This window comes from Balaenoptera musculus, chromosome 4, assembly GCF_009873245.2.
Source record: "Balaenoptera musculus isolate JJ_BM4_2016_0621 chromosome 4, mBalMus1.pri.v3, whole genome shotgun sequence".
In the NCBI taxonomy this organism is placed as follows: domain Eukaryota; kingdom Metazoa; phylum Chordata; class Mammalia; order Artiodactyla; family Balaenopteridae; genus Balaenoptera; species Balaenoptera musculus.
The window spans coordinates 5365546-5392916 of record NC_045788.1 but is presented as its reverse complement, the minus strand read 5'-3'; the positions used below and the strand labels follow the sequence as shown (position 1 = coordinate 5392916).

At 38.4% G+C, this 27371-nt stretch overlaps 1 protein-coding gene across 4 annotated transcripts in view; it reads right to left on the bottom strand.

The window, feature by feature from the left end:
* Positions 1–27371, bottom strand: part of ZNF385D (zinc finger protein 385D) — a 953569-nt gene that overhangs the window by 115567 nt on the left and 810631 nt on the right. For all 4 annotated transcript variants that reach the window (XM_036851515.1, XM_036851514.1, XM_036851517.1 and 1 more), the window contains one exon: positions 20783–20893. In XM_036851515.1, the coding sequence (XP_036707410.1) occupies positions 20783–20893 (111 nt within the window). The remainder of the gene's footprint in view (positions 1–20782; positions 20894–27371) is intronic.

Genomic DNA, 27371 nt, shown 5'->3' with positions numbered 1-27371 from the left:
ATGAGGAAGATATTGGGAAGGAAGGAATTCCTGAGTCTCATCCAAAGGGACCAACATATGACTTTATGGATTGATAGATACCTAGATAGGAGAGGTAAATAAATTTGTGAGCATGCATAGCCAACTAGTCTATGACTTCCTTACTGGCAAGGAGCTAGATCTTCCCAACCTAATATCATTGGCATAGCTGTGCTCTTAATAGTGTTTACAAAGAAATCTTTCCTCCTTGCAGGTAACAGAGAATAAAGAGGAGCTGCTGGGTTACAAGCTCGGAGTGGAAGGACATGGGAAAATGATCCTTAGCTTCTTGGTCTTCCTCCCCACAGATGCTGGTGGATCCCTCTTCAGATGGGACTTGAGGACTTTCTTTGGGAGCCTCAAGAGGAAGGGATGGAGAAAAGGGATGTTGTAAGAGGTACCTTTCCGTTTAAAACCTCAGCTGCCACGGTCATAGTGTATTTTAAAGAAACAGGGAACAAGACATGTAGTGTTTCAGAAACATTCCTTTTTCTTCCTCAAATATTCTAGCTCTTGTTAAGTTACATAAAAAGATACAATTCAGATTTATTTTTTCTTTACAGTTATGGTGGGAAAATAAACGATGGTTTTGTTGGGGTTTTTTTTTGTTTAATTAAACGTTGGCTTGACTAACATCACACTTACTTTCAACTCCTACTCTCTCATTTTCTTTGTAATTCAGATGCGGGTCACATTTCCCCAAGACCTTTCAAGGAAACAGGAAACAAAATTGGAGTGCAAACTGCCAAAAGATGTATCTTCCCTTTTCTGGTGGTTGCAGGGAAGCACTATACTTAATGACATGTGTGGATTCTGTGGTCAGAAGACCTGGTTCAATCCTAGCCCCACTCCTTGAAGGTACAGGGAGTTTATACAGCCAGGGCTTGAGCTTCTCATTAGCAAAGCCAAGGTAACAATCCTTGATTGTTCGTTCATTCATTCTTGCAGCGAATGTTATGAGAATCCGTACCATGGGCTCAACTCTGGGCTAGATCTATGGCTAGAGGTGAAAAAAACAGACTCAGTCCCCGTCCTTGGTGAGCTTGGCATCATAAGGATTAAAGGAGACTGAATTTAAAAAACATCACATTCTCAATACATGATCATTATATCTATTACTGCTCAGGACACTGTAATTATTATGACACACAGGTCGACCTTGGTGCAGGTAATGAGGCTTTTAGGGGATTTCTAGATTTCCAGTTTTTTAAAAAATCAGCAAAAAAGAGCAATCTGCTTTCAGATGAAGTGTTTCTCCCATGCTGGATTGCTGTTTGAATAACCAAAGTGGATTTGCATGCACATATGTATGAATCATACGAAACTGTTAGCATTTGGCTATTTTGACCTATAAAACCAGCAATTTCATATGCCCATCCTAATATGTCAGCAGTGGGAAGGTGGGCGTGAAAAGACGTACGTGGGAAGGAGAACACAGAGCGGTGAATTTTGTACATGTTGCAAAAATTTCAGTCTATTCAACATCACATTTAACTAAATATAGATTTCTGATAATTAGAGTTTAAGATATTCTTAAAAATGGAACATTTTGGCTTCCTTCTGGCTATAGCTCTGATATAAATTCTCCAAGCCTAATGAAAAATGCTTTAAAAATTAAATCATCCATATCCCATATCTGAAATGTAGGCAGCAATTGTACAAAAGTTTCTGTCAGTGGTCCATAGTACAGTACTCTGAGTAAATATTCCAAATAAAAACACTTTCAACAACTTCCAGGATCATTTTCTTCTTTAGATTTCTGTTTGTCCTTCACCAATTCATTCTAGCACATACTGAGTTCATTCAGCGCTTATTGAACACCTAAGATGGCCAGAAAGTATTCTAGGTACTGTGTATTCAAAAGCACACTTAAGGTAGTAAATCAGAGCATTTTACAGGGACAGATAGCCTATACAATTCATTATCTGGCACTCCAAAATATCCCTAACCTCTGACTTCCAAGAGTTTGTACAGCTGGCCCCTACAGGTCCAGAAATTCAAGGGTTAAAGATCTTGTGACTCAAACCCTGAGTCTGTATTCCGTGAAGATGGATGTAATCACTGCCATAAATTGGCCAGTTATGCATAAAGCTACAGTGACAAACAAGGCCACAAGCCATCACACTGAAATTACTGATGAACTACCAAACCTACAGTGAGTGAGAACAGGTAGCCCTCGCCCAGGACACTGCAGCTCTAAATCTTCCCAATGGACTAAGAAATAAGCACTTCCCCATTTCACATGAGTGGAGGAAGTCACTTCATCATTGGCCTGTCACATGAATTGCTGACACAAGAAACTTTTCCCCACTTAGAAAACCATAAGTACCAGGCGATCGCTTGCCAGTTGGAAAATGCCTATTTTTTTTCACCCATGCTGTCTCGTATTTGAAAATAAAGGCCAATTCTCTTTGCAGTACATTTTCGTGCACTAATCGTTTAAACTCTAGTTTGTTCCACTAATCCTCTAGCAGTAGACGTTTCATGAATCTGTCAATAGTATACACATTTATTTATAACTATAGATGTGCCTCTATTATGCATCTCTATGACTCAAAATGCCAACTGTCTGATACGTGAACAGCAATTCACTGGATACCATTTTCTAAAAATCTTAGGTCAAACCTGCATTTATTACACAAGATCTTGTGGTTTAGGATTAGAAAGTGAGAGAAAACCCAGAATCAACCTGTCAGTTACTGAGTCAAGCTACAAACTGCTCCCAGAATTAATTGATATCATCTATCTATATTTTAAAAAACAACGTAATGACTATGCATGTTCAAAGCTTTACTGGAAGAAAGAACTGACCAAAAGGATAGAATATACATTGGCAGGGCCTAATCAACATCAATTATCTAATTGAGGAAGAATGATCAAAGTATTAGACACCTAGCAAGCCCTGCCTCAGACACATAACTTGTGGTTTTGAAAAGGTACTGAGTATGAAAAACATTACTCCCTTTATGCCAATATCAGATATAAGAAGGAAAAAGATGAACTCTAAATACCTACTGTGAATCTGCTGCTTTGCTTATAATACTCCCTTTAATCCTCAGAGACATCTTATATTGTAGTGTTAGCATCTTTACTGTACAGGTGAGAATCTGACATTCATAGATGTTAAAAAAACTTGCACAGAATTATACAACACATAAGCACTGAGATAGGATTAGCCGGATCCAAGTCCCTTAGACTTTCCCTTCACAAAGTTGGAGCAGATAGTAACCTGGAAAATAACTCCTTTGTCATCTGAACTTCCACGGTGGGCCAGGTGCAAAACTGACACTTGGGTGGTGGCGATTTCTCAAGGGATCATCCAAAGACTTGAACAGATTGCTCCATCCACACCCAAAGATGTTTACATCAGCAGCTTTAATATAATCCTCCTCCATTCTCCAACTAAAGGTGGTTCAGCTCTGTCACAGAGAAGCTGGAACTAGACTCATCTTTTCTCAGCAGCAATCCCTCACGTGTTGACCGGAGAGAGAGCTGGGGTCCAGCTTTACACATGCCGCTCAGTCCAATAAGCACAGCTGTGCTGAGGAGACCTCTTTCTCTAAATTCTCTTGCCAAGCTGAATTTTATGATCTTCACTGGCAGAGGATCAAATGCAAACTCCTAACTTACAGCCAAGTTATTTTACAGCAGCTGTTGGAAGAACTAATTTAGAATGCAAATCTGGTCCTTAATCTACGGGAAAACTGTTGCAGTGATGGATGGCTTTTGAAGCAATAGTTCAGGAAAGACACCCCTAATGCCCTCTAGCATTACAGAAGAAGAAATATGTAGCTGCCATTTGTTTTTATTTGCTTTGGAGCAATTGCCCCTCTAGGGAGGACTTGGAGTCCTATGGAAAAAGGGTCCAGGTGTTTAAAATCTGCCTCAACTGTCTTTTCCACATAAGTAAAATCGAGATCAGAAGAAAGACTTGGAGACTATGTTTCAGATAATGTCTCCTTAGGATGTAGGACTCCAAGACTTTAGGCTAAATCATCTATAGGATAAGGCAACTGGATGTAACAAGAGAGTGAAAAATCAGTAGCCATCCCTGATCCTGCCTACAGAATCCTGTTACTCGAGGTATCAGTTAAAGTTGATACAGTCCTTTTTCTTTTTATTCATTTACTTGCCAGCTAATGGTGACCGTCTAGAACACTGAATGCATGAAGCGTTCACGGAACCATTCCACAGCTTTGATCGTCATGCCCTTAGTCCAACAAAATCTTAGAAAATACTCAGTCCTGGTTATGAGGAGGTTTCTTACTTTTTCCATTGAGTGACTGAAGAAACCTGAGCCTGGGCAATATCTATGAAGATCTCATCTGATGGCAGCTGTCAGGGTAAATGCAATAGAATAAGGTACATTTCTACCTGTTCCTGTTTTGTTAGGCATGGAGAATGATGACTGTGGAACTTCCAATCACTTCAAAGAACTATTAGAATAAGAGTAATGGGAAATGGCTCTGAGGAGTAGAAAATTAGAAAAGGAAAGGTATATCCACATTGGGGTTTTTTGGGATTGGTCTTTCAGTTTGGCTTTGTATGTCACAGAGAAACACTTGTCGTCTAAGTAATTGAACTTTGACTAGGAGACCAGAAACTCTCGTAACTCATGATGTGCTTCTAACTAGACACTCTCTCATGTGCTTTCTGTTCCACATGAGTCAACAAACACAAAGGAAAAAAGGTGGTGCTACTCATGCCTATTTGTGGTCCTGCTTTTCCCTGACCCCATCCCATCACTGTTACCCCGAGTTTACTTAGATACACAGCCGTCTGTATTACTGATCTACCTGAGTCTGTGGTAGAGAAGGTAGGGCTTCAATTGGGATCAGGAAAGTAGCCTGGATTCTCTACAGTCACGACAGGGAGCGTGAGCTGGATCAACTATGGTAACAAATACACCCCTCTGTTCTCCAAGGGCACTGCCAAAGCCCCTGATCATCCTAAATTTTCCTGTGACCCAACAGTGACACCTTACCTAGAAATCCAGTGCATTTTCATTTTACTATTGCCCTAGTTGACACGTGGGAGTTTGCATAATTGGTTATCCATCTTATTTGCTTTTGCAGCACATGATGGAGGACCCCAACAATGTGTTTGGTGTCAAGATACCAAGAAAAGCCTGGATCCAGTGTGAAACTACCTAATGTCCACGGGCAGACCAAATACTGTGACGTCAGAAAATGAAGTAAGCTCACAGGAGGAAAGCTATTCATTCATCAAGGATGAACTGGGGCAAAGGTATCCTCTTGCATCTCTTCTAAGAATGTCTCCATTTCTTGTCATGGGATGTGGCTTTTTATGATTTGAGGAGGAAAGACAAATTGGGAGAGGGCTGAGATGTTACCAAGCCTGGGTGAAATAAAGTTTGGATGTATATAACTGGTAAGCATCATGATATTCATTTAGTCATTAATTTATGCACCCAATAAATACGTATTAAGCACAATATATCAAGTACTGCTCTAAGTAAGTACCTAGATAAAACAGTGAACCAAACAGGCAAAAATCTTTGCCCCCGGGCTTCCCTGGTGGCGCAGTGGTTGAGAATCTGCCTGCCAATGCGGGGGACACGGGTTCGAGCCCTGGTCCGGGAAGATCCCACATGCCGCGGAGCAACTAGGCCCGTGAGCCACAATTACTGAGCCTGCACGTCTGGAGCCTGTGCTCCGCAACAGGAGAGGCCGCGATAGTGAGAGGCCCGCGCACCGCGATGAAGAGTGGCCCCCGCTCGCCGCAACTGGAGAAAGCCCTCGCACAGAAACGAAGACCCAACACAGCCATAAATGAATAAATAAATAATTCCCATTTAAAAAAAAAAATCTTTTCCCCCATAGAGCTTACAGTCTAATTGGCAGCAGACAATAAACATAATAAATTAGTAAATTAGGTAGTATATTACAAGGTAATTAGTTCTTAGGAGAAAAACCACCAGGTAAGGAGAGGCGGAATGACAGGTGTTGAAATCCTAAATATAGTAGCCAGAGTCAGCATCAAGGGGTGGTGACACTGGGTCAAAGTTTAAAGAAACAGACCACGTAGAAATCTGCGGAAAGAGTGTTCCAGGCAGAAGAGCCCATGCAAAGGCCTAGAGGTAGGAGCGAGCCTGGTGTGTTTAAGACAGCGTCAGGACAGGGCTGGAATTAGTTTGGGGTGGGTGAAATATTTGCCTCAGGAGAAAAAGGTAAGGGGATCTTAAAAGACTCAGTAATCAAGAAGAATGCTATTTTAATGCAACATTTTGTAAACATTAAAGTCCATGCAACATAAAGAAATCCAAGGTGAACAAAATATCAACATTTGAAATAGGACAGGATCTGACGCTACATGGTCCAACCCTGCCTCACTCACCCGGTTCCGATAAAAATTTATTTACGAAAACAGGCAGCCAGCCCGTGGGCCGCAGTGGTGCCATTTTGGACTCTTTCGTACTGCATTTATTTTTTATTTTTTTATTTTTTTGTACTGCATTTATTATATGTCCTGATGACTGAGCTTTTTCTCCCCCCACTTAAATTCTGCTTGTGACTCGGTTGCCTCACCCTAGACCCGGCCCTGCAAAGGAGGCCCGCGTGGCTGCAGAGGATGCAGTGGGAGCAGGTGAGGCCAGGAAGGCAGCCGGAGGCCACATTTCAGAGGCTGTGCAGCCAGTCTAAGGATTCTGCCTTTCGATCTAAATGAAATGCACCACCCCTGGAGAGTTTTTAACAGAAAAGCCACCTGATCTCAACTTGCCTTTTAAAAATGTTGAGTAAAATGAGTAGAAGCAGGGAGAATGATTAAGAGGATGTTTATAATATTCCAGATGCGAGATGAGAGATGATGGTGAGTAGGACCAGAGTGGCAGCAGGAAGGTGGTGAAAAGCAATTGGTTTCTGGATATATTTTGTTTGTTCGTTTGTTTGTTTGCTTTAGTTGAAGTGTAGTTGATTTACAATGTTGTGTGAGTGTGTGAAACTTCAGGTATACAGCAAAGTGATTCAATTACACACACATATACACGTATATATATACACACACACACGCATATATATAGGTGTCAAGATACTGAGTAGATTTCCCTGTGCTCTACGGGACGTCCTTGTTGGTGATCTATTTTATATATAGTAGTGTATATCTGTTAATCCCAAACTCCTAATTTATCCCTTCCCCCTTTCCGTTTTGGTAACCAGAAGTTTGTTTTCTATGTTTGTGGGTCTATTTCTGTTTTGTACATAAGTTCACTTCTGTCATTTTTTTTTTAATTTCACATATAAGCAATATCATATGTTATTTGTCTTTATCTGACTTACTTCACTTAGTGTGATCATCTCTAGGTCCATCCATGTTACTGCAAATGGCATGATTTCCTTCTTTTTTATGGCTGGATATATTCTGTAGGTAGACCTAACATGTTGTGTGTAGTATTGGACATAGAGTGTGAGACAGGAAGAAAGGATGATCCCAATATTTTCATCAGATGAACCAGAAAGATGGAATTGCCATTATCAGAGAAATGCTGTCTGGGGAGCAGGTTTGGGCAAGTGAACCATGGCCTTTAGTTTCTTTTTTTTTTAATTAATGAATTAATTATTTTTGGCTGCATTGGGTCTTCATTGCTGCATGCGGGCTTTCTCTAGTTGTGGCGAGCAGGGACTACTCTTTGTTGTGGTACGTGGGCTTCTCATTGCGGTGGCTTCTTTTGTTGCAGAGCATGGGCTCTAGGTGTGCGGGCTCAGTAGTTGCGGCTCGTGGGCTTAGTAGTTGTGGTTTGTCGGCTCTAGAGCACAAGCTCAGTAGTTGTGGTGTGCAGGCTTCAGTAGTTGTGGCATGTGGGCTCAGTAGTTGTGGCTCGCGGGCTCTAGAGTGCAGGCTCAGTAGTTGTGGCGCACGGGCTTAGTTGCTCCACAGCATGTGGGATCTTCCCAGACCAGGGCTCGAACCCGCGTCCCCTGCATCGGCAGGCAGATTCTTAACCTCTACGCCACCAGAGAAGCCCCTGGCCTTTAGCTTTGAACATTTTAGATTTCAAGTATCTACTTGCTTATCAAGTGACCACACTGAGTGGTCACTTGATACGGGAGTTGATACGGGAGTATGAAGTGGAGGAAGAGATTTCAGCTGGAGATATAAATATGGACATCACCTTAAAATCTATATAGACAACTTACTCTCCTCCTTCACCTCCAGATACTGAAGCCATTATTCTGTGAACTAGAATTAAGAAAGCTTTTGTAGAGAATACATGTCTTCATGAGGTAGGACTATGTTAACTTTCATTCTTTTGAGGTTTTCCATTGGCCTAGGAATTTGTTTAAAAACAGAAGAAACTGGATTCTCTACATGAAAGACCTATGGTCAAATCTGTTTCCACGGAGTTTTAATTCTTAGCATTTTCTCAATTTAAAGATTGGCAACATGTTTCAAGTTAGAGGAAATGACAGGGTCAAAATGTTAGTAACAGGATCCCACCAAAATGTGTCACTTCCCAAAATCTGCATCACATTTTCTACCAACAGGTAAAGTCCTAACAGAAGTACAATGTAAGTAAACATCTCCACAGGGTAAAAACTGGAGAGAGAGCGGGGTGGGGGGAAAGAGAGAGAGAGAGAAAGAGAGAGAGAGAAACTCTTTCCTGAATTATTTTTTTAAAATAAAGATCAGTCATTTCAAATCAGTCTGCAATAAATGGTAATACATTTTCTAGACAATCTGAGTGTTTAATGAGTATACAAACTTGGCCGCTTATGTTGGGCTGATTTGCAAAGTTAGGCATTAGGTCATAATACTGTGGCTACTGTTTAAAAGTATAAAAATCATATGGCTGGCTAAGATGACAAGTTTCTTGTGGCAAACCATTTGACTAGACTCTCTGGGCCAAGAAGAGATGAACTATAGTATTTTGACTCTTCATAAAAATATCCAGTCTGCTGACTGCCAATAAGGAGAAGCAAGAGAGGGTGCAGCAAAATATTATGTTAATTGTTAAACCTGCATAATGACAAAGCACCCCTTGAGAAAACTGATCGGCTCCCATCCTGGAAAGATTTGAGACCACAGATATAGCAGAGAATGAGTTTGAGCTTTCGGCTCAGATTTTCGAAACCAAATCCCATTCAGTGTTGTGTGGTTTCTATGTTTCTACATGGGTTGCTGTCTCAGTAATTGATGCCATTTGCCCTTGTTTTGTTTCATAGATTAAAGTAGGAACCAATAATATCTAAATGCCGGCATCAAATGAAAACAGCAGTCTCTCTTTGTTGTCTTATTTCACTCAGAAATAGAAATTTATACTATCTCGTAATAACCTATAATGGAATAGAATGTAAAAAAGAAATATATATATGTGTAACTGAATCGCTTTGCTGTACACCTGAAACTAACACAACATTGTAAATCAACTATATTTCAATAAAAATTTAAAAGAAAAACAAAAAAGATTCCCAACAAAAAATAAAATAATACATTAAAAAATAGAAATATATCATTATCCTAGGAAGTCCAGCCATAGAAGAAATTTTAGTTTTTGCAAATTCAACCTTTTGATAAAGAGGCATGATTTCTAATTAAATCCTTATTATTCTGTACTTCCATATTCTATTCAGTTTTCTTTATAATTGTGTACTCTAAAAGTTAAATATCTCTTATGCTTTTCTAAATTACTGTTCTGGATTTTATAAAGTAATAAAAATACAACAAAATACAAGAAATAGAAAGAGTGTCTTTGTGGAATACACAAAGGATATATTAAATGTTTATTTAATCAGATACTTATTTTCAATACTTTATGAAATCAATAAGTATTTTACCATGGAAACATTGCTCTAGTACTACTCTGAAAATGCTACTGTTTTAAGAAATATGAGTTGGATTAGATAAATAAAAATTCCTTTTATTGCATATAATAAATATTACAATAGAGAACAGACTTGTGGTTGCCAAGGGGGAGGGGGTTAGGGGAGGGATGGATTGGGAGTTTGGGATTAGCAGATGCAAGCGATTACAGAATGGATAAACAACAAGGTCCTACTGTACAGCACAGGGAACTATATTCAGTATCCTGAGATAAACCATAATGGAAAAGAATATTAAAACACATATGTATATAATATATATATATACACATGAATAACTGAATCACTCTGCTGTAAGCACAAATTAACAGTACATTGTAAATCAACTATACTTTACTAAAAAAATATATATTACAGACACAGCTAAGAGTAATGGTGACTCTGAGCAACTGATTTAAAAACATTGACTTCTCAATGTCTTTTTAAACCATGAAGACAGCTAGTTAGTGTTACTTAAAATAAATTGAAAATTAAAGATAAATATTCTCTAGCCCAAGCCAAAACATAAAACCAAAAAATCTAACTTAGGAAACCATTGCAAATCAACAAAATTAGACTTGCAAACATTCTAGTAAAACATGTGCTAAACTATTTTTTTACAGCAGCACTGAATATTCATTGAATTATCATTCATATGATTTTAATTTCTACCATAACTGCATTAAGAATGGGAAAACGTTAATACGAAAATAAGGAAACAATAGATCATAAACTACTCTTTGGAATGAAGAAGGCAAAAGCACGATACTAAGAACAATATAGTAAAAATTATCAACCAGACTTTGAGCACTATTTTGGGAGCATCTTCTATATGATGGAGCAGATTGAGTCAAAGATAGGCATGACAACTCAATGAGACCCAAATGTAAACGATAAAACCATGGACAAAAGCCTTGAAGGAAAACGCTTTTCCCTTGGAGGGATGATTTGTACTGACCTCCAGGTGTAATATTATGTGCACTGGTGAGCTGATCAACAGAACAGAACTTCTAGCCAGCTGTAATCAAGAGTGATTGATGGCTGGGACAAAAAAGCTGATTACCATGACAAGTTTGCTGATGTAGAGAAAATAAGCCTCTGCTTGGGAAATGGATAAAACCTGCTCAGAGACTACCTCCTGAAACCTTATTATATAGGAATCTAAGAGAAGGCTTAAAGTTGTATGAACGGACCTGATACCCAATAAACCTGATAAGAATAAATTTGCCATGCATCCATCTTCAGAGACTTCTAGGTACAGAATTTAAAAGTACATGTAGGCCCAATAAAAAGTAAACCGCATACTCTCAGTGTTATGTGTGTGATTCTTTCTCTCTCCGCCTCTCAAAGTATGCCTGTGAATCACACGTGGACACAGAAAATTAAACTTTCACAGCTCTCCACAGCTCCCTCCGCACAAGGAATGGGTTCCCCAAAGGACTGCAACCTTTACCACTTTCAGATTCAATTTAAATCAAAACATAGATTTGGATGGAGACAATGGATCCCACAGGCAGTGTTTTGCATTGAAAATGAGGTTTGGCAGGCTTGAAAAAGGTGAATCCGGGCCAGGATGCAGGATGTAAGTACAGTGTTCTAAAATAGTACAGTAGCTAGATTATGCAGAGATCCATAGACTATGAATAAATGCACCCCTCTTTTCAAGTTCTGGTTTTACCGTCATACTCTAGTAATGCAACCCAAATGTAGTGTGCAATTTATAGCATGCCTGGCACAATGTCATTCTCCTTAAATCCATGATAAAACCAAACAGCCACTCCTCAACGAGTCATCCTAAGAAACGTAGTGGGAAGAAGGTAAAATGAATGGGTAGGTTCATTTCACCTATAGAGAGATCTGTGGCCATGGGGATACTCGAGAAACCATATTTCATCACAATTACTCTAGCTAATTAATACAGAGAATAGGACTCAGCAGAAGAGATAACAACAAATAGCAACTGTAAAAGGAAAGAAAGGATATAAAGACCGTAAAACCCAAAATGACATAAGAACAAAGTCATAGGAATTACCTTTCTCTCCAATTCCTTTGCTCCTCTGCCCCTCTACTGTCCTAAATTTCCAGGGCTATGGCGAAACTGGTGATTTATGAAATGCTGAAATAAATTATGGTGAAATGTAATAAAAAGGGCAAGGGGCCTGATAAACAGTGACTACAGTGAATGGAAAGGGATGAACAAATTTGATTTTTGAGACTTTCTATTAGTGGTGATGATTAATGGCAGTTGCTACTTTTAGTTTCTATAAGCTCATTAGTGCCTATGAAGACGTTGAGAAATGTATATGGTTGTAGAAAGAGATACAAAACAACTGATGACATTTATATGAGATATGTACGTCAAGTGATTTACGGGCAACTGGGCTACACCAAGGATTTTATTCCATGGCTAACAAAGACTTCATCAGTCACAAAGTGATGAAGTGGCTGGTGTACTCCAAAATCTTTAGGGTATAATAATCATAAAGTTAAAATGGGGGAATTTGGACTATACTGATTTTTTTGCAAATAACCTGAAAATTCAGAGATTGCTACAAGGCAAGCTTTCCAAATCACAAGAACCAGCTTCCAGACTGTGCTCAAATCTAATTCCACTTATTCATTTCCTCTTCAAGTCATGTGAATGTCCATTTCTCAGGTTTTAGGGAAGTAGTTGCTTAGGATACGAATCCTGCTTTGTAGAGGGATCAGGTACTGGCGAAAACGCAACCTAAAATTCCATTTTTTAATCAAAATGTAGGAGTTATTCTAAATGCTCTTAGTGAAGCTGCAACTTAGACCGTCTTAGAGAATCCCGTTTCTACCTTCATTTTTTTGTTATGGCGATAAAAAAAACTGTTTCTGGTCTTAAGCACTTCATCCATTTATTTATTCAACATTTACTGAGTGATACCTAAGACTTGTAGAGTTTTCCTAACATTAATAGGTTTCTTGTCTCATCTTTGGGGACACGTGGACAATTTTAGTTGACTTAATTGGAATCATACCTCTTGCTCACCACGTTCAACCCTCCCCATCACATTCTGCCCTTTGATGCTTTGCGCATGCTTAACCCTCTTCTCAAACTCTGCATTCAATAGGTGGCATTTGATGAAACAGACTCAGCGGAGATTATCTACTGCCCCCCTGCCCCACCCCCTTCAAAACTTACTACAATAGCGCTGCCTTTGAGGCGTTCTCAATTTTGAAATATGTTTCTAGGTTCTAGCGATCTATACTACTGGCAATCTAGCAAGGACTTGACTACTGGTATCAACCTTAACTTCTACATTGTGTGTAGAACTTAAGTGACCAGTTGTCCTAGCTGAAAACCGTCAGCTGATACCAATGTAAGTCTCGAAATTAATTTCCCTTAGGGAAGGTCACGTGATACATTAAGTAAAAACACTAAGTTGGGACTTAGGATCCTGGTTTTCAGTCCTCTTTTCTGTTTCAACAGCTTTGAGACCTTGAAAAAGTCAACTCAATATTCTGGCCTTTGGTTTTTCCAACTGTACAATCTATAAAATGGACAGAATGATTTCTTATACTTCTCTAAGTCCTAACTTACAACAATTCTCTGAGGCGCTCCCGGTATTCCATAGAAATACAAATATCTCTTTGATTATTGGAGGTTATTGCACACATCTACTTGTCATAGATAAAATCAACTTTCTCTTTCTATACTTTCAAAGTCAAATTTTCCGTGTCTAGGAGAATTTGTTAGAAAAGTGAATTTTATTAATTTGTTTTTCCTTGTTTATCAAGAAAAGAAGTCCAGAGAAATATGGACCCTTTCATAATGATTTCTCTTTTTTCTCAGTTCCTTACCCTTCATTCCATCCACAGATGAAACTCTGGAATATCAAAGTCGATTCAGAGTCCCGAAATGACCCAATATTGAAGATTTATTTTTAAAAGGCTGCCAAAGAAACACACTGCTTAAATAGATTCCTGTGCCGTTGACTGGCTCATTTTCTCCTGAAATCTCGAACAGCCAGACTAAATGTCTCTTGTTTGGTCTTTCTGTTCAAGTTTTGCTTTCTGAGAATTTCTGACAGAGCCTCGGGCTCTATTCAAGAAGTAGAAGCCAGTGAAACTGAGGGATGAAATGGCCCAAACGCACACTCAGAGCCAGCCCTTCACACAGGGACGACCTGGCAGCCCAACTCAAGCTCATCAGGTCCCAGATATATCTTCTCTGGCAGGGAAGCTGAATGGCCCTGTCCTAGAACTGTTTTTGAAGAAGAAAAAGCACCCAGTGGGAAAGCCATGATGCTCAGGCCAACGCTCTAAATAGCTCTGTGAGTCCTGGAGACATGGAAGGGACACACTCTTATGAAAGAGCTGTTTCAAAGCTGCCTGAAAATTTAATTTATAACTGGGTTTCTCTGAAGATCCTTTGGGACTTAGCAGCAGCAGCAATAGACTTAAAGAGGCTGAGAGTTTTTAATAAATGCAGCTTTGCCAGGGACAAGTGGTTCCTGCCGTTTTTAAAAGGTAAAAAAGGTAAAGATTTACCAGGAGTGGGCACCTCAGATCTTAACACAAAGATACACTAAGATGCTTTCAACTTATAGATCCCTATAAGTACTTTTTTTTTTTAAAGAGAGATATTTTCAAACTTCTGTATTTCTTAAGAAGTAATTTAACATTTGAAGAATGAAACAATTGTAACTTCATTTTTAGCCAACAAAGTAAAAATGACCTTTCTGTTTCATTCACTATAGAATTTATAATCCAATTGTTTACATGTTGTAGTTTATAATCCTTACAACGTGGCTGTAAGGAATGGCTAGTCATTTTAAATGAGATGATTGTGGAACCTGTAAGTTCAATGAAGAGCCCAAGGACACACAGCCAATTAAGAGAAGACAAACCTAGACGACAGGATGTCAAATTCCTGATCGGATGTTTTCCCTACCATTGCACTTGGCTTCTCTGGATGCTGTTTTCAGGTTTGGGGTTTGATGTGTATCCCCCATGCATAGATCTGTATTAACCTTTCTCCTAGGATATGCAATAAAATGCTAAAATCTGAATGAGACAAAAATAATATCTATGAACTTTCCTGGGCGTGTCTCAGACTGAAGACACTGCCAGAAAGAGGCAAGAAATACTTAGAAAAGTGCAACTGAGATCTTCAAAATATAATTTTTAATTTGGGATAAAACATGCAGTTTGAAAACTATAATAGGATAGCAGATGCAACCATCCTTTTTCCTTTAAAAAACTTAAGCATGCTCATAAAGGAAATTTGGAGAATAAAGTAGGAAGTAAAAGAATAGTTCTTCAACTCCAATACAACCACCATTAGTTTTCTCTCCATCTAGGCAGCATTTCCTTTAAATATCAGACTCCACATATAATATTGATTTAAATATTTTAAAAATGTGTCTTAAGATATGACGTTAACGAAAGTGTAATTATCTAAGTTTGGTCATTTGGACCAAATGAAATAGGAAGAAATATTCCTATTAGCGTCTTCATCATTATATTGCCACATTTGGTAATGGAAGTTTTGACAGAGATATGAATTAAATTCAGATTTATTGCTTCGTTTCACTACATATCTGGTTTCTAAAGTGCAGAACAATAATGACTTCTATTTTATAATACCATTGGAAAATGTAAATATCAATTATATTGGTGATGAGCCCAAGGATTCCCTTTGGAGGGGTCTGAGATCTGTAATTAATGTTATCTTCTTTCTCTCTTTTTGTTTTTTTATAAATTTACTTATTTTATTCATTTATTTTTGTCTGTGTTGGGTCTTTGTTGCTGCGTGTGGGCTTTCTCTAGTTGTGGTGAGCCGGGGCTACTCTTCACTGTGGTGTGCGGGCTTCTCATTGCGGTGGCTTCTCTTGTTGCGGAGCGCGGGCTCTAGGCGTGTGGGCCTCAGTAGTTGTGGCACGTGGGCTCAGTAGTTGTGCCTCGCGGGCTACAGAGCGCAGGCTCAGTAGCTGTGGCGCACGGGCTTAGTTGCTCCGCGGCATGTGGGATCTTCCCAGAACAGGGCTCGAACCCGTGTCCCCTGCATTGGCAGGTGGATTCTTAACCACTGCGCCACCAGGGAAGTCCTAATGTTATCTTCTAATGAGGTTGCTTTTCCTCTGGTTCATAACAGTCCCCTGACGTAATTCATGCTTGGCCATCCTGAGTCATAAAGGATTTGTTGTTACTGTATTATAGTTCGGTAGTTCGCATTTATATTTAAATTTTCACCATGTTCATGACTGGACTGTGTGAGTGAACAGGAGTGATGCCGTTTGGGAGGACTCGTCAGTCACTGTGGCGGAGCCTAGCCCGCAGTGAGGGGGACCTCCACAGCAGCTCTGACTGCCCTGGGTTAGTTCCATGGGGGAAGGAGCCCTCAGGCTTTCTCTCTGGGACAGCCGGACTGGGCAGGAAACACACAGGATGCCATCCATGCCATTGTTGTAGCAGCTGCTGGATCTCCGGATGGACTTGCTGCCCTACCCGGACCAGGTGAAGCAGAAACAGCCTGGAAGTGGGCACTGACCCCGTGTGGCTAGCCTCTGGCTAAGTGGCCTGGTATAAGCCTCCTACACTCTCTCTACACTTCAGTTTCCACTGTGAAATTAGCAAAAGTTTCCTTCCGTCTTTAACATATCATGAGATGTTCTTTTGGCGATATTAACCAGAGTGATGACCAGATACCGCAATTTTAGGATCCCTCAGTTCTGGGGCCTGAGATCTTATTTCCCATTCTATAAACAGTCATTGAGTAATTAATCATTTTCTACCTCACTTAATAATCTTACATCTGTGCTGGCCTTGCTGTTAAGTTGTCTTTCAAAGGCACACTTACTAACTGGTCCAGGCCAATGGTAATTTATGCTGATTTTAAGATGCTGATAAAATAATTGGACAAATTACAACCTTTCATTCTTTAATTGGAAGCTTTCTGCATAACCTCGTGTGTGTTTCACATAAATGTCAAAAAGAATTTTTTTTTTTTTCCAAAGAAAAAGCCTGCACCAGGAGAAGGCAATCTGATTTAAAGTGCATACAATATAATGTGCCACTTAGAAAGATATCTGCAGGGCTAAACATGGAAAATGTACTGTACAGGAAACAGGTATGGCATAACACCAAACGACAGACTTTATAATACGAAGGGTTAAAAAAATAAATAAAAGCTTAGAGGGAAAGGAAATTGAATTTTCATGATGCAGAGATGAAAAGAACTAGAAGCTATTATTTTCATTGGAAGGGGAAGAAGCTTTGAAATGTAAAAAGGTTCACAAGGTAAAAATACTTTCCTATGTGATAGAGGATTCAACCAAGCATATAAGTGAATTACAGTGTTACTTTTCCAGATTCTAGGTTTAAGAATGGAAACAGCAAGATAAATTCCAGATTTACCTGGAAACAGCAAACAGGCAGTTGTATTGGGATTTAAAGCTTTTTGGGAATAAAATGCTCGATATCTATATCTATACATCTATATAAATATATATATACGTATATATACACATACATATGAATGTATTTTTTTTATATATGAATGAATGAATGATAAATCCAATTGATCTTGGCATTCAGTACTAAATATTTCATGAAGTTAGTATTTATAGATATGACCAGTCAATAAATAAACAAATCTTATATTTTCAGCACATTAGTTCCCCTTTATTGACATAATAATGCTACGGAGATATTTAAAGTCTCTAAAGGAGTTTCTACTCCTGTATTTCAATTTTGCAATAATTATATTGTGTTTGTAAATCACAGTTAATATGTTGCTATGTCATTTATAAACTCAATAACATTGGGTCTTCTTATTAAAAAAAACTGCAATTTAAAAAACTTGCACTGCATAGTGAATTTATATTCAAGGTTCAAGGCAAGGAAAAATGTAAGGACACTGAATTCATGTGTCCAGTTTATACAGACCAAAGATTTGGACTGGGTAATTATCTGATAAATTCAGGTGGTCATGCAATTCAGTTCAAATCTGAGTCAAACATCCACATGAGTATCTATGGTAGGCAGGATAATGATGTTTAAGTCCTAATCCCTGGAAAGGATGGATATGTTACATTACGTGGCGTGACAAAGGAGATTAAATTAGCAGATGAAAGTAAGTTGCTAAACAGCTAAATTTAAAATAGAAAAGTTATTCTGGATTATCCAGGTGGGTCCAAGGTGATCACAAAGGTCCTTCAATGTGGAAGAGGGAGGCAAAAGAGTGAGAGAGTAATTCCACATGCAAAGAACTCAACTGGCCTTGTTGCCTTGAGGATGGGAGGGGGTCGCGAGCCAAGAGGGCAGCTTCTAGAAGCTAGAAAAGAAAGGCAAGGGGACTTCCCTGGTGGTCCAGTGGTTAAGACTCCACACTCCCAATGCAGGGGGCCCAGGTTTGATCCCTGGTCAGGGAACTAAGATTCTGCATGCCGCAACTAAAGATCTCGCGTGCTGCAACTAAGACCCAGCACAGCCAAATAAATAAAAAATAAATAAATATTTAAAAAAAAAAAAGAAAGGCAAGGAACTGAAATCTCCCCCAGAGCCCCTGAAGGAACATCACCCTGCTAACACCTTGCTTTCAGCCACGTGAGACCCATTTCTGACTTCTCACCTCCAGAACTGTAAACTAATAGAGCTGTGTTGTCTTAAACCACCAAATCTGTGGTAATCTGTTACAGCAACAATAAAAGATTAACACAGTAACCATCTAATGAGTGGTCAAGCCTGCAATTGTTTAATTATGACGGAGACTGATTCTTATCCATTCTCCAAATACCTTGGCCATTTTCCTTTTAGAGAAACCTGAGAGCAAAGTTGTAAGAATGAGAAGCAATTTCCCTAATAAATACATATTGATTCCTATATCACTTTGAAAAATTCATTAGCAAATGAATACAAATACAGTTTTATTCTCTTACTAAGAAGTAAAATAAGATTACATTTTAGAAAAGAAATATGCAAGTCTTTATTTTACATTATGTTCTTTATGTTAATAATCATATATGGAAACATAGTGTGTTTCCTAAAGCATAGCTGACAGTATTTCTAAAGTTTTTAAATATGACTTTGATATCCATCTACAGGATTAGTAGAAACACCTGCCAAAAAAAAAAAAAAGACCAATTGTGTCTTGAAGTGGTGAGTTACCCATCACTGGGGATAATCAACCCAAAGACCTAGTCTAGATGTAGCAAATGGTTTTCTTACATTTAGTGGGAGAGTGGGTTCAATGAGCTTGAAGTCTCTTTCTGGCTTCCAGTTTACAGGAAGTTTTCTTAATATAGAGAAAAACATTAGCACTGAAATTGTTGGCAGAAGGGTTGATATTTGAAACAGCCCCTATTAGACATAAGGAGCAGGAAACAGGGCTCCTCAGAGACTTTTGCAACATTATCTGATCAGTACCAAAGTGAAATATCAATACGATTTAAGAAGAAAAGGAATAAAGAAGGACACACTTAACAATCATGGAACTATATGATTGTTTGCTGAGTATTTAAAAATGATCAAAATTGCAACTGTTGAGTTCAGAACTCTTATTTGCAAGTCAGGAAAACTGTTTTTTTTTTTACACCAGCTGGAACAGGTTGCTATATAACATTCATCACTTGAAATAATTTTTAATAAATTAAACTATAGTAATTTTCTTAAAATTCAAATCGAATCAAGGTGCTTAGTATTCAAAAACAAACAACAAAACAAAACAAAAAAAACAAAAGACAACCCTTCAAGTAAAATGCTGTATGTTTAGTGTATTCTTTTTACAGCAGCAAATGCCATTCAGGTGCTATGCAGGCAATCTCTTCCTCTCTTTAAGCCAACAGAAGGAATGTTATAAAATTACCTGATGATTATACTAGTAGGTATGAGTTCATAAGACAGTAGCAATCCTTATACAAATGAAATGCTCTCACGGAAGGAAAAAGCCACTTTATTTATGCCACATCTATTTCCTGTGCCTGATTATCTCATATGAAACCCTTATCATCAGATCAGCTAAGGGACACACTTGCCTAGGGTGATTAAATACTGGAAGGCCTAACATTCTCCAGAATCCAGAGCTGTTTGGTCATCTCCATACAGCATATCCATTTAGGGCAAGATTATGGCACCCTGGAAAGGCCACTCTGATAGATGGGGTCCTCTGTTTACCAAGAGTGTCAACAAGATGTTCAATTTTTATTCCTTCCAAACCAACGTTCCTTTTCTTTTCTTTATCTCAGGACTGACTCCATTCCAAAGTGGGTTGGGGACGGATGGCAGTGTTTTTCATATTGACCACAAGCAAAATTAGCTTCTGTGATGAATCCAGAGTCTACACTGTCCCTTAGAAAAGGTATAAAAGATGAGGATCCCTCTCTGTGAATAACTTGCAAAGTGTCAGGTCTACACTGTCTTGCTCCTGTCATGTTCTCCACTTAACTTTTACTCATTAGGGGCTGGGGTCCTTTGAGGTCTTCAGAACCCCCTGTTAAAATGCTAATACTTCTAGGTCAGTGACCGGAGGTCTCTAACACAAATACAATTAAAGACACCAGAGATCTGCAATTGGGGACCATCAGGGCAGGAGAAGAGAATTTACAAAGCCAAAATCTTGGCTTTGAAATATAGTTTGGGACCTACCTTATTTCAGAGGTATGATTTACTGAAAGCCTCGTTAGTCTTAAATTTTTACTATTCCCCAAAGGCAAAGTGTGTTATCTAAATTTAGCATTCCCAAGAGACTAAAAAATACCATTAAAGTTCAAGTATACCAGTTTGTTCAGGTGTGATTTTTTTTATAGAAAACCACCAAACATAATAAAGTCCAAAATTAAAGCACATAAGGAGTTAAAATGTTATCTTTGAATTTTGACATGCTCAGTTATTGGAGAAAAATGTTTAAGAAATCTCTTTTGCAAGATTAGAACAGCAGAATACATTGTTTTTCACTGAATACTAAATGATAAACTTACATCAGAATTAAATCTCAACTGGCAAATGTTGCACGATATGATTTGCTTTCTTCGATGAGGAAGAGGAACCCCGAAAGTATGATTTATTACAGCTTTCTGAATCGGGTCCATCTGTAATGAGAAAAAAAATACAACAAATAGAAATAAAGCTTGTCAGTTCCATTGGAATGTTGCCTATTTCATTAAAGAACCAAGCTGTACAGCTTCAATCTACTGCTTACATTATAAAGAACATTATTATTCTAAGAAACGGCATTTCTACTTTCTTGAAAAATAGACAACAATGAGCCGGAAGCACAGTACGATAAGGAAATGATAAATGTACCCATTAGAGTCTGCATGCTAAACCGTTTTTCTCATTTAGGATCAACAATTGTCTCAGTTTGATAATCCTCAAATACAATTAAAGGTTTATCAAAACTCAAGTTATTGTGAATGCCAGAAACCTTACACAGAAGTTAGTCTATGCCATTGCCCCAAACAGACTTCAAAATAGACTTAGTCAGACGAGCAGCTATGAAAATAACTTAAGCCCCATTATGGATAATTAACCTTATGCTATGTTTGGTATCTTTCTGCCTTAAGAGTATAGTATAGATTTCCTCTGCTCTCTGAAAGTAGAAGCCACTACCGTAGGACACATCTTGCTAAGGGCTGCACAATGTAAATCTAGATAAAGCACAGATGCGCACAGATACAGTTCAAAGCCATGGCGGCTGGATGCTGAGTGTAGTTGCCTGGGGATGGGATGGAGCTTAGAAGACGCCAGCCTTGCTGCTCAGGGTTCATGCTGCCTCTGTAAGAGCTGCTGCAAAACAAAGGCTGAACATCACTTTCGCTGTTTGCCTTTTTGCGTAAAAATGAAAATCCTCTTTGGATTTCCTTTGGTTAGCAAAAACAGGTACTAATACAGGTCTTTGGTCAAAGTGAGGTGACATAAAGAGAATTTTGGAAAAGCAAGGGTTACCTGTACACAAATCCTGCTTTCTAAGTATTCAAACATGGAGCTATGGATTCTTTCAACAATCATTTACTGATCACCTAATACATACTGCTGTCCTATGGACTTACTGCTTGAGGTTCAGAGAGTTTGGGCCAGATGTCAGTTACTTCTCTTCATCCCATTCCCAGGACAGGACAAGGGACACCCAAAACATAATGTCAGCAACCTAGCTCTGATAAAATTTCATGTCTCCTCACCAAGCTTTGCCCCAGGGTCCACATCAGTGATTCCCAACTGATAGAGTCAGATACAAATTTTGATCTGCTTCTTAATACTTGTGGTACCTCTTTGCTCATCTGCATCTATCTCTTAAGGTTGTGATGAAGTTTAAACATAATGATTCTTGAAATTACTTAGCACAGTACACTGCCGGGCACATTAAGAAGTCAATAAGTGCTGCTGGGAAAACTGGACAGCTACATGTAAAAGAATGAAATTAGAACACTCCCTAACACCGTACACAAAAATCAACTCAAAAATGGATTAAAGACCTAAATGTAAGTCCAGACACTATAAAACTCTTAGAGGAAAACAAAGGCAGAACACTCTTTGACATAAATCACAGCAAGATCTTTTTTGACCCACCTCCTAGAGTAATGAAAATAAAAACAAAAATAAACAAGTGGGACCTAATTAAACTTAAAAGCTTTTGCACAGCAAAGGAAACCATAAACAAGAATAAAAGACAACCCTCAGAATGGGAGAAAATATTTTCAAACGAAGCAACTGATAAGAGATTAATCTCCAAAATATACAAACAGCTCATGCGGCTCAGTATCAAAAAACCAAACAACCCAATCCAAAAATGGGTGGAAGACCTAAACAGACATTTCTCCAAAGACATACAGATGGCCAACTAACACATGAAAAGATGCTCAACATCACTAATTATTGGAGAAATGCCAATCAAAACTACAGTGAGGTATCACTTCACACCAGTCAGCATGGCCATCATCAAAAAATCTACAAACAGTAAATGCTGGAGAGGGTGTGGAGAACAGGGAACCCACATACACTGTTGATGTGAATAAAAATTGATACAACCATTATGGAGAACAGCATGCAGGTTCCTTAGAAAACCAAAAATAGAACTACCATATGACCTAGCAATCCCACTACTGGGCATATACCCAGAGAAAACGATAATTCAAAAAGACACATGCACCCCAGTGTTCATTGCAGCACTATTTACAATAGGACATGGAAGCAACCTAAATGTCCATCAACAGAGGAATGGATAAAGATGTGGTGTATATATACAATGGAATACTACTCAGCCATGAAAAGTAACAAAATTGGGTCATTTGTTGAGACGTGGATGGACCTAGAGACGGTCATACAGAGTGAAGTCAGAAAGAGAAAAACAAATATCGTATATTAACACATATATATGGACTCTCAAATGGTATAGATGATCTTATTTGCAAAACAGAAGTACAGACACAGAGGTAGAGAACAAATGTATTGATACCAAGGGGGAAGGGGGGATGGTAGGAATTGGGAGATAGGGATTGACATATATACACTATTGATGCTATGTATAAAATAGACAGCTAATGAGAACAGACTGTGTAGCACAAGAACTCTACTCAATGCTCTGTGGTGACATAAAGGGGAAGGAAATCCAAAAAAGAGGGGATATATGTATACATATAGCTGATTCACTTTGCCGTAGAGTAGAAACTAACACAACATTGTAAAGCAACTATACTCCAATAAAAATTAATTTAAAAAAAGAGTCAAGGGGCTTTCCTGGTGGCGCAGTGGTTAAGAATCTGCCTGCCAATGCAGGGGACACAGGGTTGAGCCCAGGTCCAGGAGGATCCCACATGCCGTGGAGCAACTGGGCCCGTGCACCACAACCACTGAGCCCGCGTGCCTAGAGCCTGTGCTCTGCAACAAGAGAAGCCACTGCAATGAGAAGCCCGCACACCGCAAGGAAGAGTAGCTCCCGCTTGCCGCAACTAGAGAAAGCCCGCGCACAGCAACGAAGACCCAATGCAGCCAAAAAATTAATTAATTAAACCTAATAAATAAATAAATAAAAACAAAAATGAGTCAATAAATGTTGTCTATTACATTTTCTCTTTTGCACACCCCATGTGATGATCAAGGTTAACAGGGGCCTCACACTCCTGTGGTCTTTGTTGGCACACCTTCCATTTCTCACATGGCCAAAAAACATTTCAAAATGATCCCAATGTTCCACATACAGCCATCGTTTTTGTTGAATGCTTGTAGACTTTGGAACTCTTAACTCTCATCAGATACAAACTTCTTATGAGAGTCTTCACAATGGGTTGAGCTAGCTCAGAAAAGATTTGACATACACACAAAAGCTAAGAATGTGTCTGTGAAACGATGCTCTAATATTAGCTTCTGGGATACATGATAGTTGATTAATTAGCCTAAACCAGTCATTGATACATTCCACCTCCTTTTGTGTATTTCAAATCATCAGAACCAGCTAACTCATAAGCCCTCTTCACTGGTAGTTAGGAGCAAGGTTCTGTCTATATTCACAACTCCTAAAAGGTTGTCTAGACACTCTTAATGCACTGTTCTAAGTAATAACAGTAACAACATCAACAAGAGAAATAATAGCACTCAGCATTTATTAAGTGCCTCCATGTGCTAAGTACTAGGCTAGGTGGTATATTAAACAGTTATGATCAGGAAGAACTCATGGGTTCTCATTTTTATCTTCCATCATCACTTTAAATTTTTTCTCATGTTAATCCCAGATTCTGGATGAAGCTCAACTGCCCCATAATTTTTCTGGTCACTTCCAGGAATTAACACATTCTAGGATCCCCTCCCTCCCCCTCCAATTCTACCATATTTTCTTTTTAACCAATTTTATTTAAGTATAATGAATGTACAATAAAACTCACCAATGTTAAGTGTACGATTTGATGAGATTTGACAAATAGATACAGCCTTAATAATTATCATATAGAATATTTCCATTACCCAGAAAGTTCCATCCTGCCCTCTGTGGTCCATTCGTACCTCCACCCAGCCTCTGAAGCACTGGTCTGCTTTCTGTCATGATATTTTTCCATCTTCTCAAAGTTCATACGCATGGAATTGTACAATATGTGCCCTTTTGTGTCTGGCATCTTTCATTCAGTATGATGCTTTTAATATTCATCCACGTTGTTGCATCAATCAGTAGCTAATTCCTTTTTATTGCTGAGTAGTATTCCTTCGCACGGATATACCCCAATGTGTTTATCCATTTGTTAGTTGATGGATATTTGAATTGTTTCCAGTAAATTCTATAACTTTTTCAAATCTTAATACATAATCTAAGCGCATTCCTAAATTCAGTTCAGCATCTTAATCCAAGCATTAAAAATTAACATAAAATTACAGTTTCTTTATCTTAGCTTGAACCTGCTCTAGAGGAATAGTGTGAAAGGTCAAAGGTCAAATGGTACAGAATTCTTCTCTATATACACTGCCAAGTCCCCCACCCCACGTAGGTCAAACTTCCATCAACCCCACCTCACCCCTATTTCCTCAGAACCAAAATGGAAAATGCACAGAACTTGAGAAACCCACTGACCACACAGATGAGTGAATCTGGGAGGCTTCGAGAGCCCACTTTCTGCTTCCCAGGATCACTCTTATACGACTCTAAAAATGCCATCACAATGATTCTGTGCCAGCACAGAGAACACTGGGGTGTAACTTCCCTTTCAGCCAACAGCTAGAGAAAAATTAAAAGCTGAAAGAGGTACTGATTTAGAGGTAGCTGTCTAATCATGTTCTGTCGCATCTGTTCTGTCTGCACAAACAGGGTCCATTTCTATTAGGGATCAGGTGAATTATGCCTATATTCCATTTAGGAATACTGAAGCCCCCTTATAATGACACTTTGAAATAAAAATGAATTACAAATTTATAACTAAGGGCTCTCTGAAAATACACACTGTTGAGTTTTTATCATATTTCGCAAGTAACATATTATTTTGTCTTTCATTAACACTGGGCACTTGCAGTGACCACATTCAATTCCAGAAAAGAGCAGGAGGTATTTTGGAAGTAGACACTTCATACAAATGTGTCATATTCTCTAGATTTAATTCTTTTGTTTGAATTGAATGCTGTTCTGATCAGTGTTGCTATAAAATCAAATTTCCAAATGCTAGGTAATGTATTCTAATTCAGAGACCATTTTATTTCCCAGTATACTTAAAAAAAAAAGCACAACCGAATTATATTTTAATGATGGCTTCCACAAACATAGTTATACCACCAAAAGTAATTATATTTTATTATTTTAGGAACCTAGTACAACAGAATGGCAAAAGTTTAATGCCTTTATTAATGAAAGTAAGTCATAATCACCTCTGTAATATATATATCTATAAATATATGTGAAACCACTTACAGCAAGGAATTATAGAAGGGCAAAATCTAAATAATAACCAGTTCTGTTGTTAACTAGTTAATGAAATGATACCACATGGTATATAATTAAAAGTAGCATCTACTGTCACTCAGGGGAAACACACACAGCCACTTTGATCATTTTGCCCAAACACACCATTATTTACCATTATAATCGAACATTTTGTTCAAAAACAAAGTCATGCATGTTGGTTTTCTCCCCATGAACCAACAGGTCTGATCTGTCAAAATAATCACACCTTATTGTGTGCATGCATACTATCATTAGGAATTTGTCTACAGAATCAGTCTGAAGAAATGCCAATGTGTGTAGGAAAGAGAAAAGGGATTCTTGGATCAAATAAGTTGTAGGAAATCTAGGTACCACAGTCTGGACATCCACAGTGCACATCAAATATTAAATTCGATGAGATGTCCCACAATAAAAATATCTGCTTTAAATAATTTCTAAAATAATATAACCAAAGCTTTTGCTGTTTTCTTTGTTTTTAAATTTAGCGTCTTTGTTCAATGCATAGTTTAAAAAATAGTGATCTGGTAAAATAAAATCGTTATACGAATATGAATAAGATGTAATGCCTTCGTACAAAACGAAAATCACTAAATTAAACATGCAATACACAGAAATCAGAGCCAGACATTTCACTGAATCCATGCAGCCCTGAATTAAAAATGAAAAGAAATGGTAAAAGCTACATGGCATTTTAAGACATTTATTTAATTTCTAAAGTGGGAAATTCTGAAAGCTAAAATTTTCTAAATACATTATCCACCCCTCCCAAAACCAACAAACAAAAGTGAAGAATGATACACTAGCTATTGATATGCTTACCCAAACTATGGAGTAAAATTCAATTTCAAACTCAGTCTATGGCCTTATTTAAAGCCAAATGAATAAGTTTTCCTTCATTTCAAGTTTAAGGATCTTTGCATTTCTCTCACAGGCCTAGCTTTTCCCTCATCTCCCCTCAGGGCTTTCTGCTAAATTGATTTGTAAATGAGTAACCAGTGCCACAGTTCTTCCCAGGGAAGTCAGCCACAGTTCTTGCCCTAGATTCCCTTTCCTAGGATGCTGCAGTGTTTTCAGAGAGGAGGAAGCTTAACCCTGAGTTTACATTTCCTGCTCCAAGAGACCTCCCCTCTTTCTGTTCCCATTAGTACTGTAGC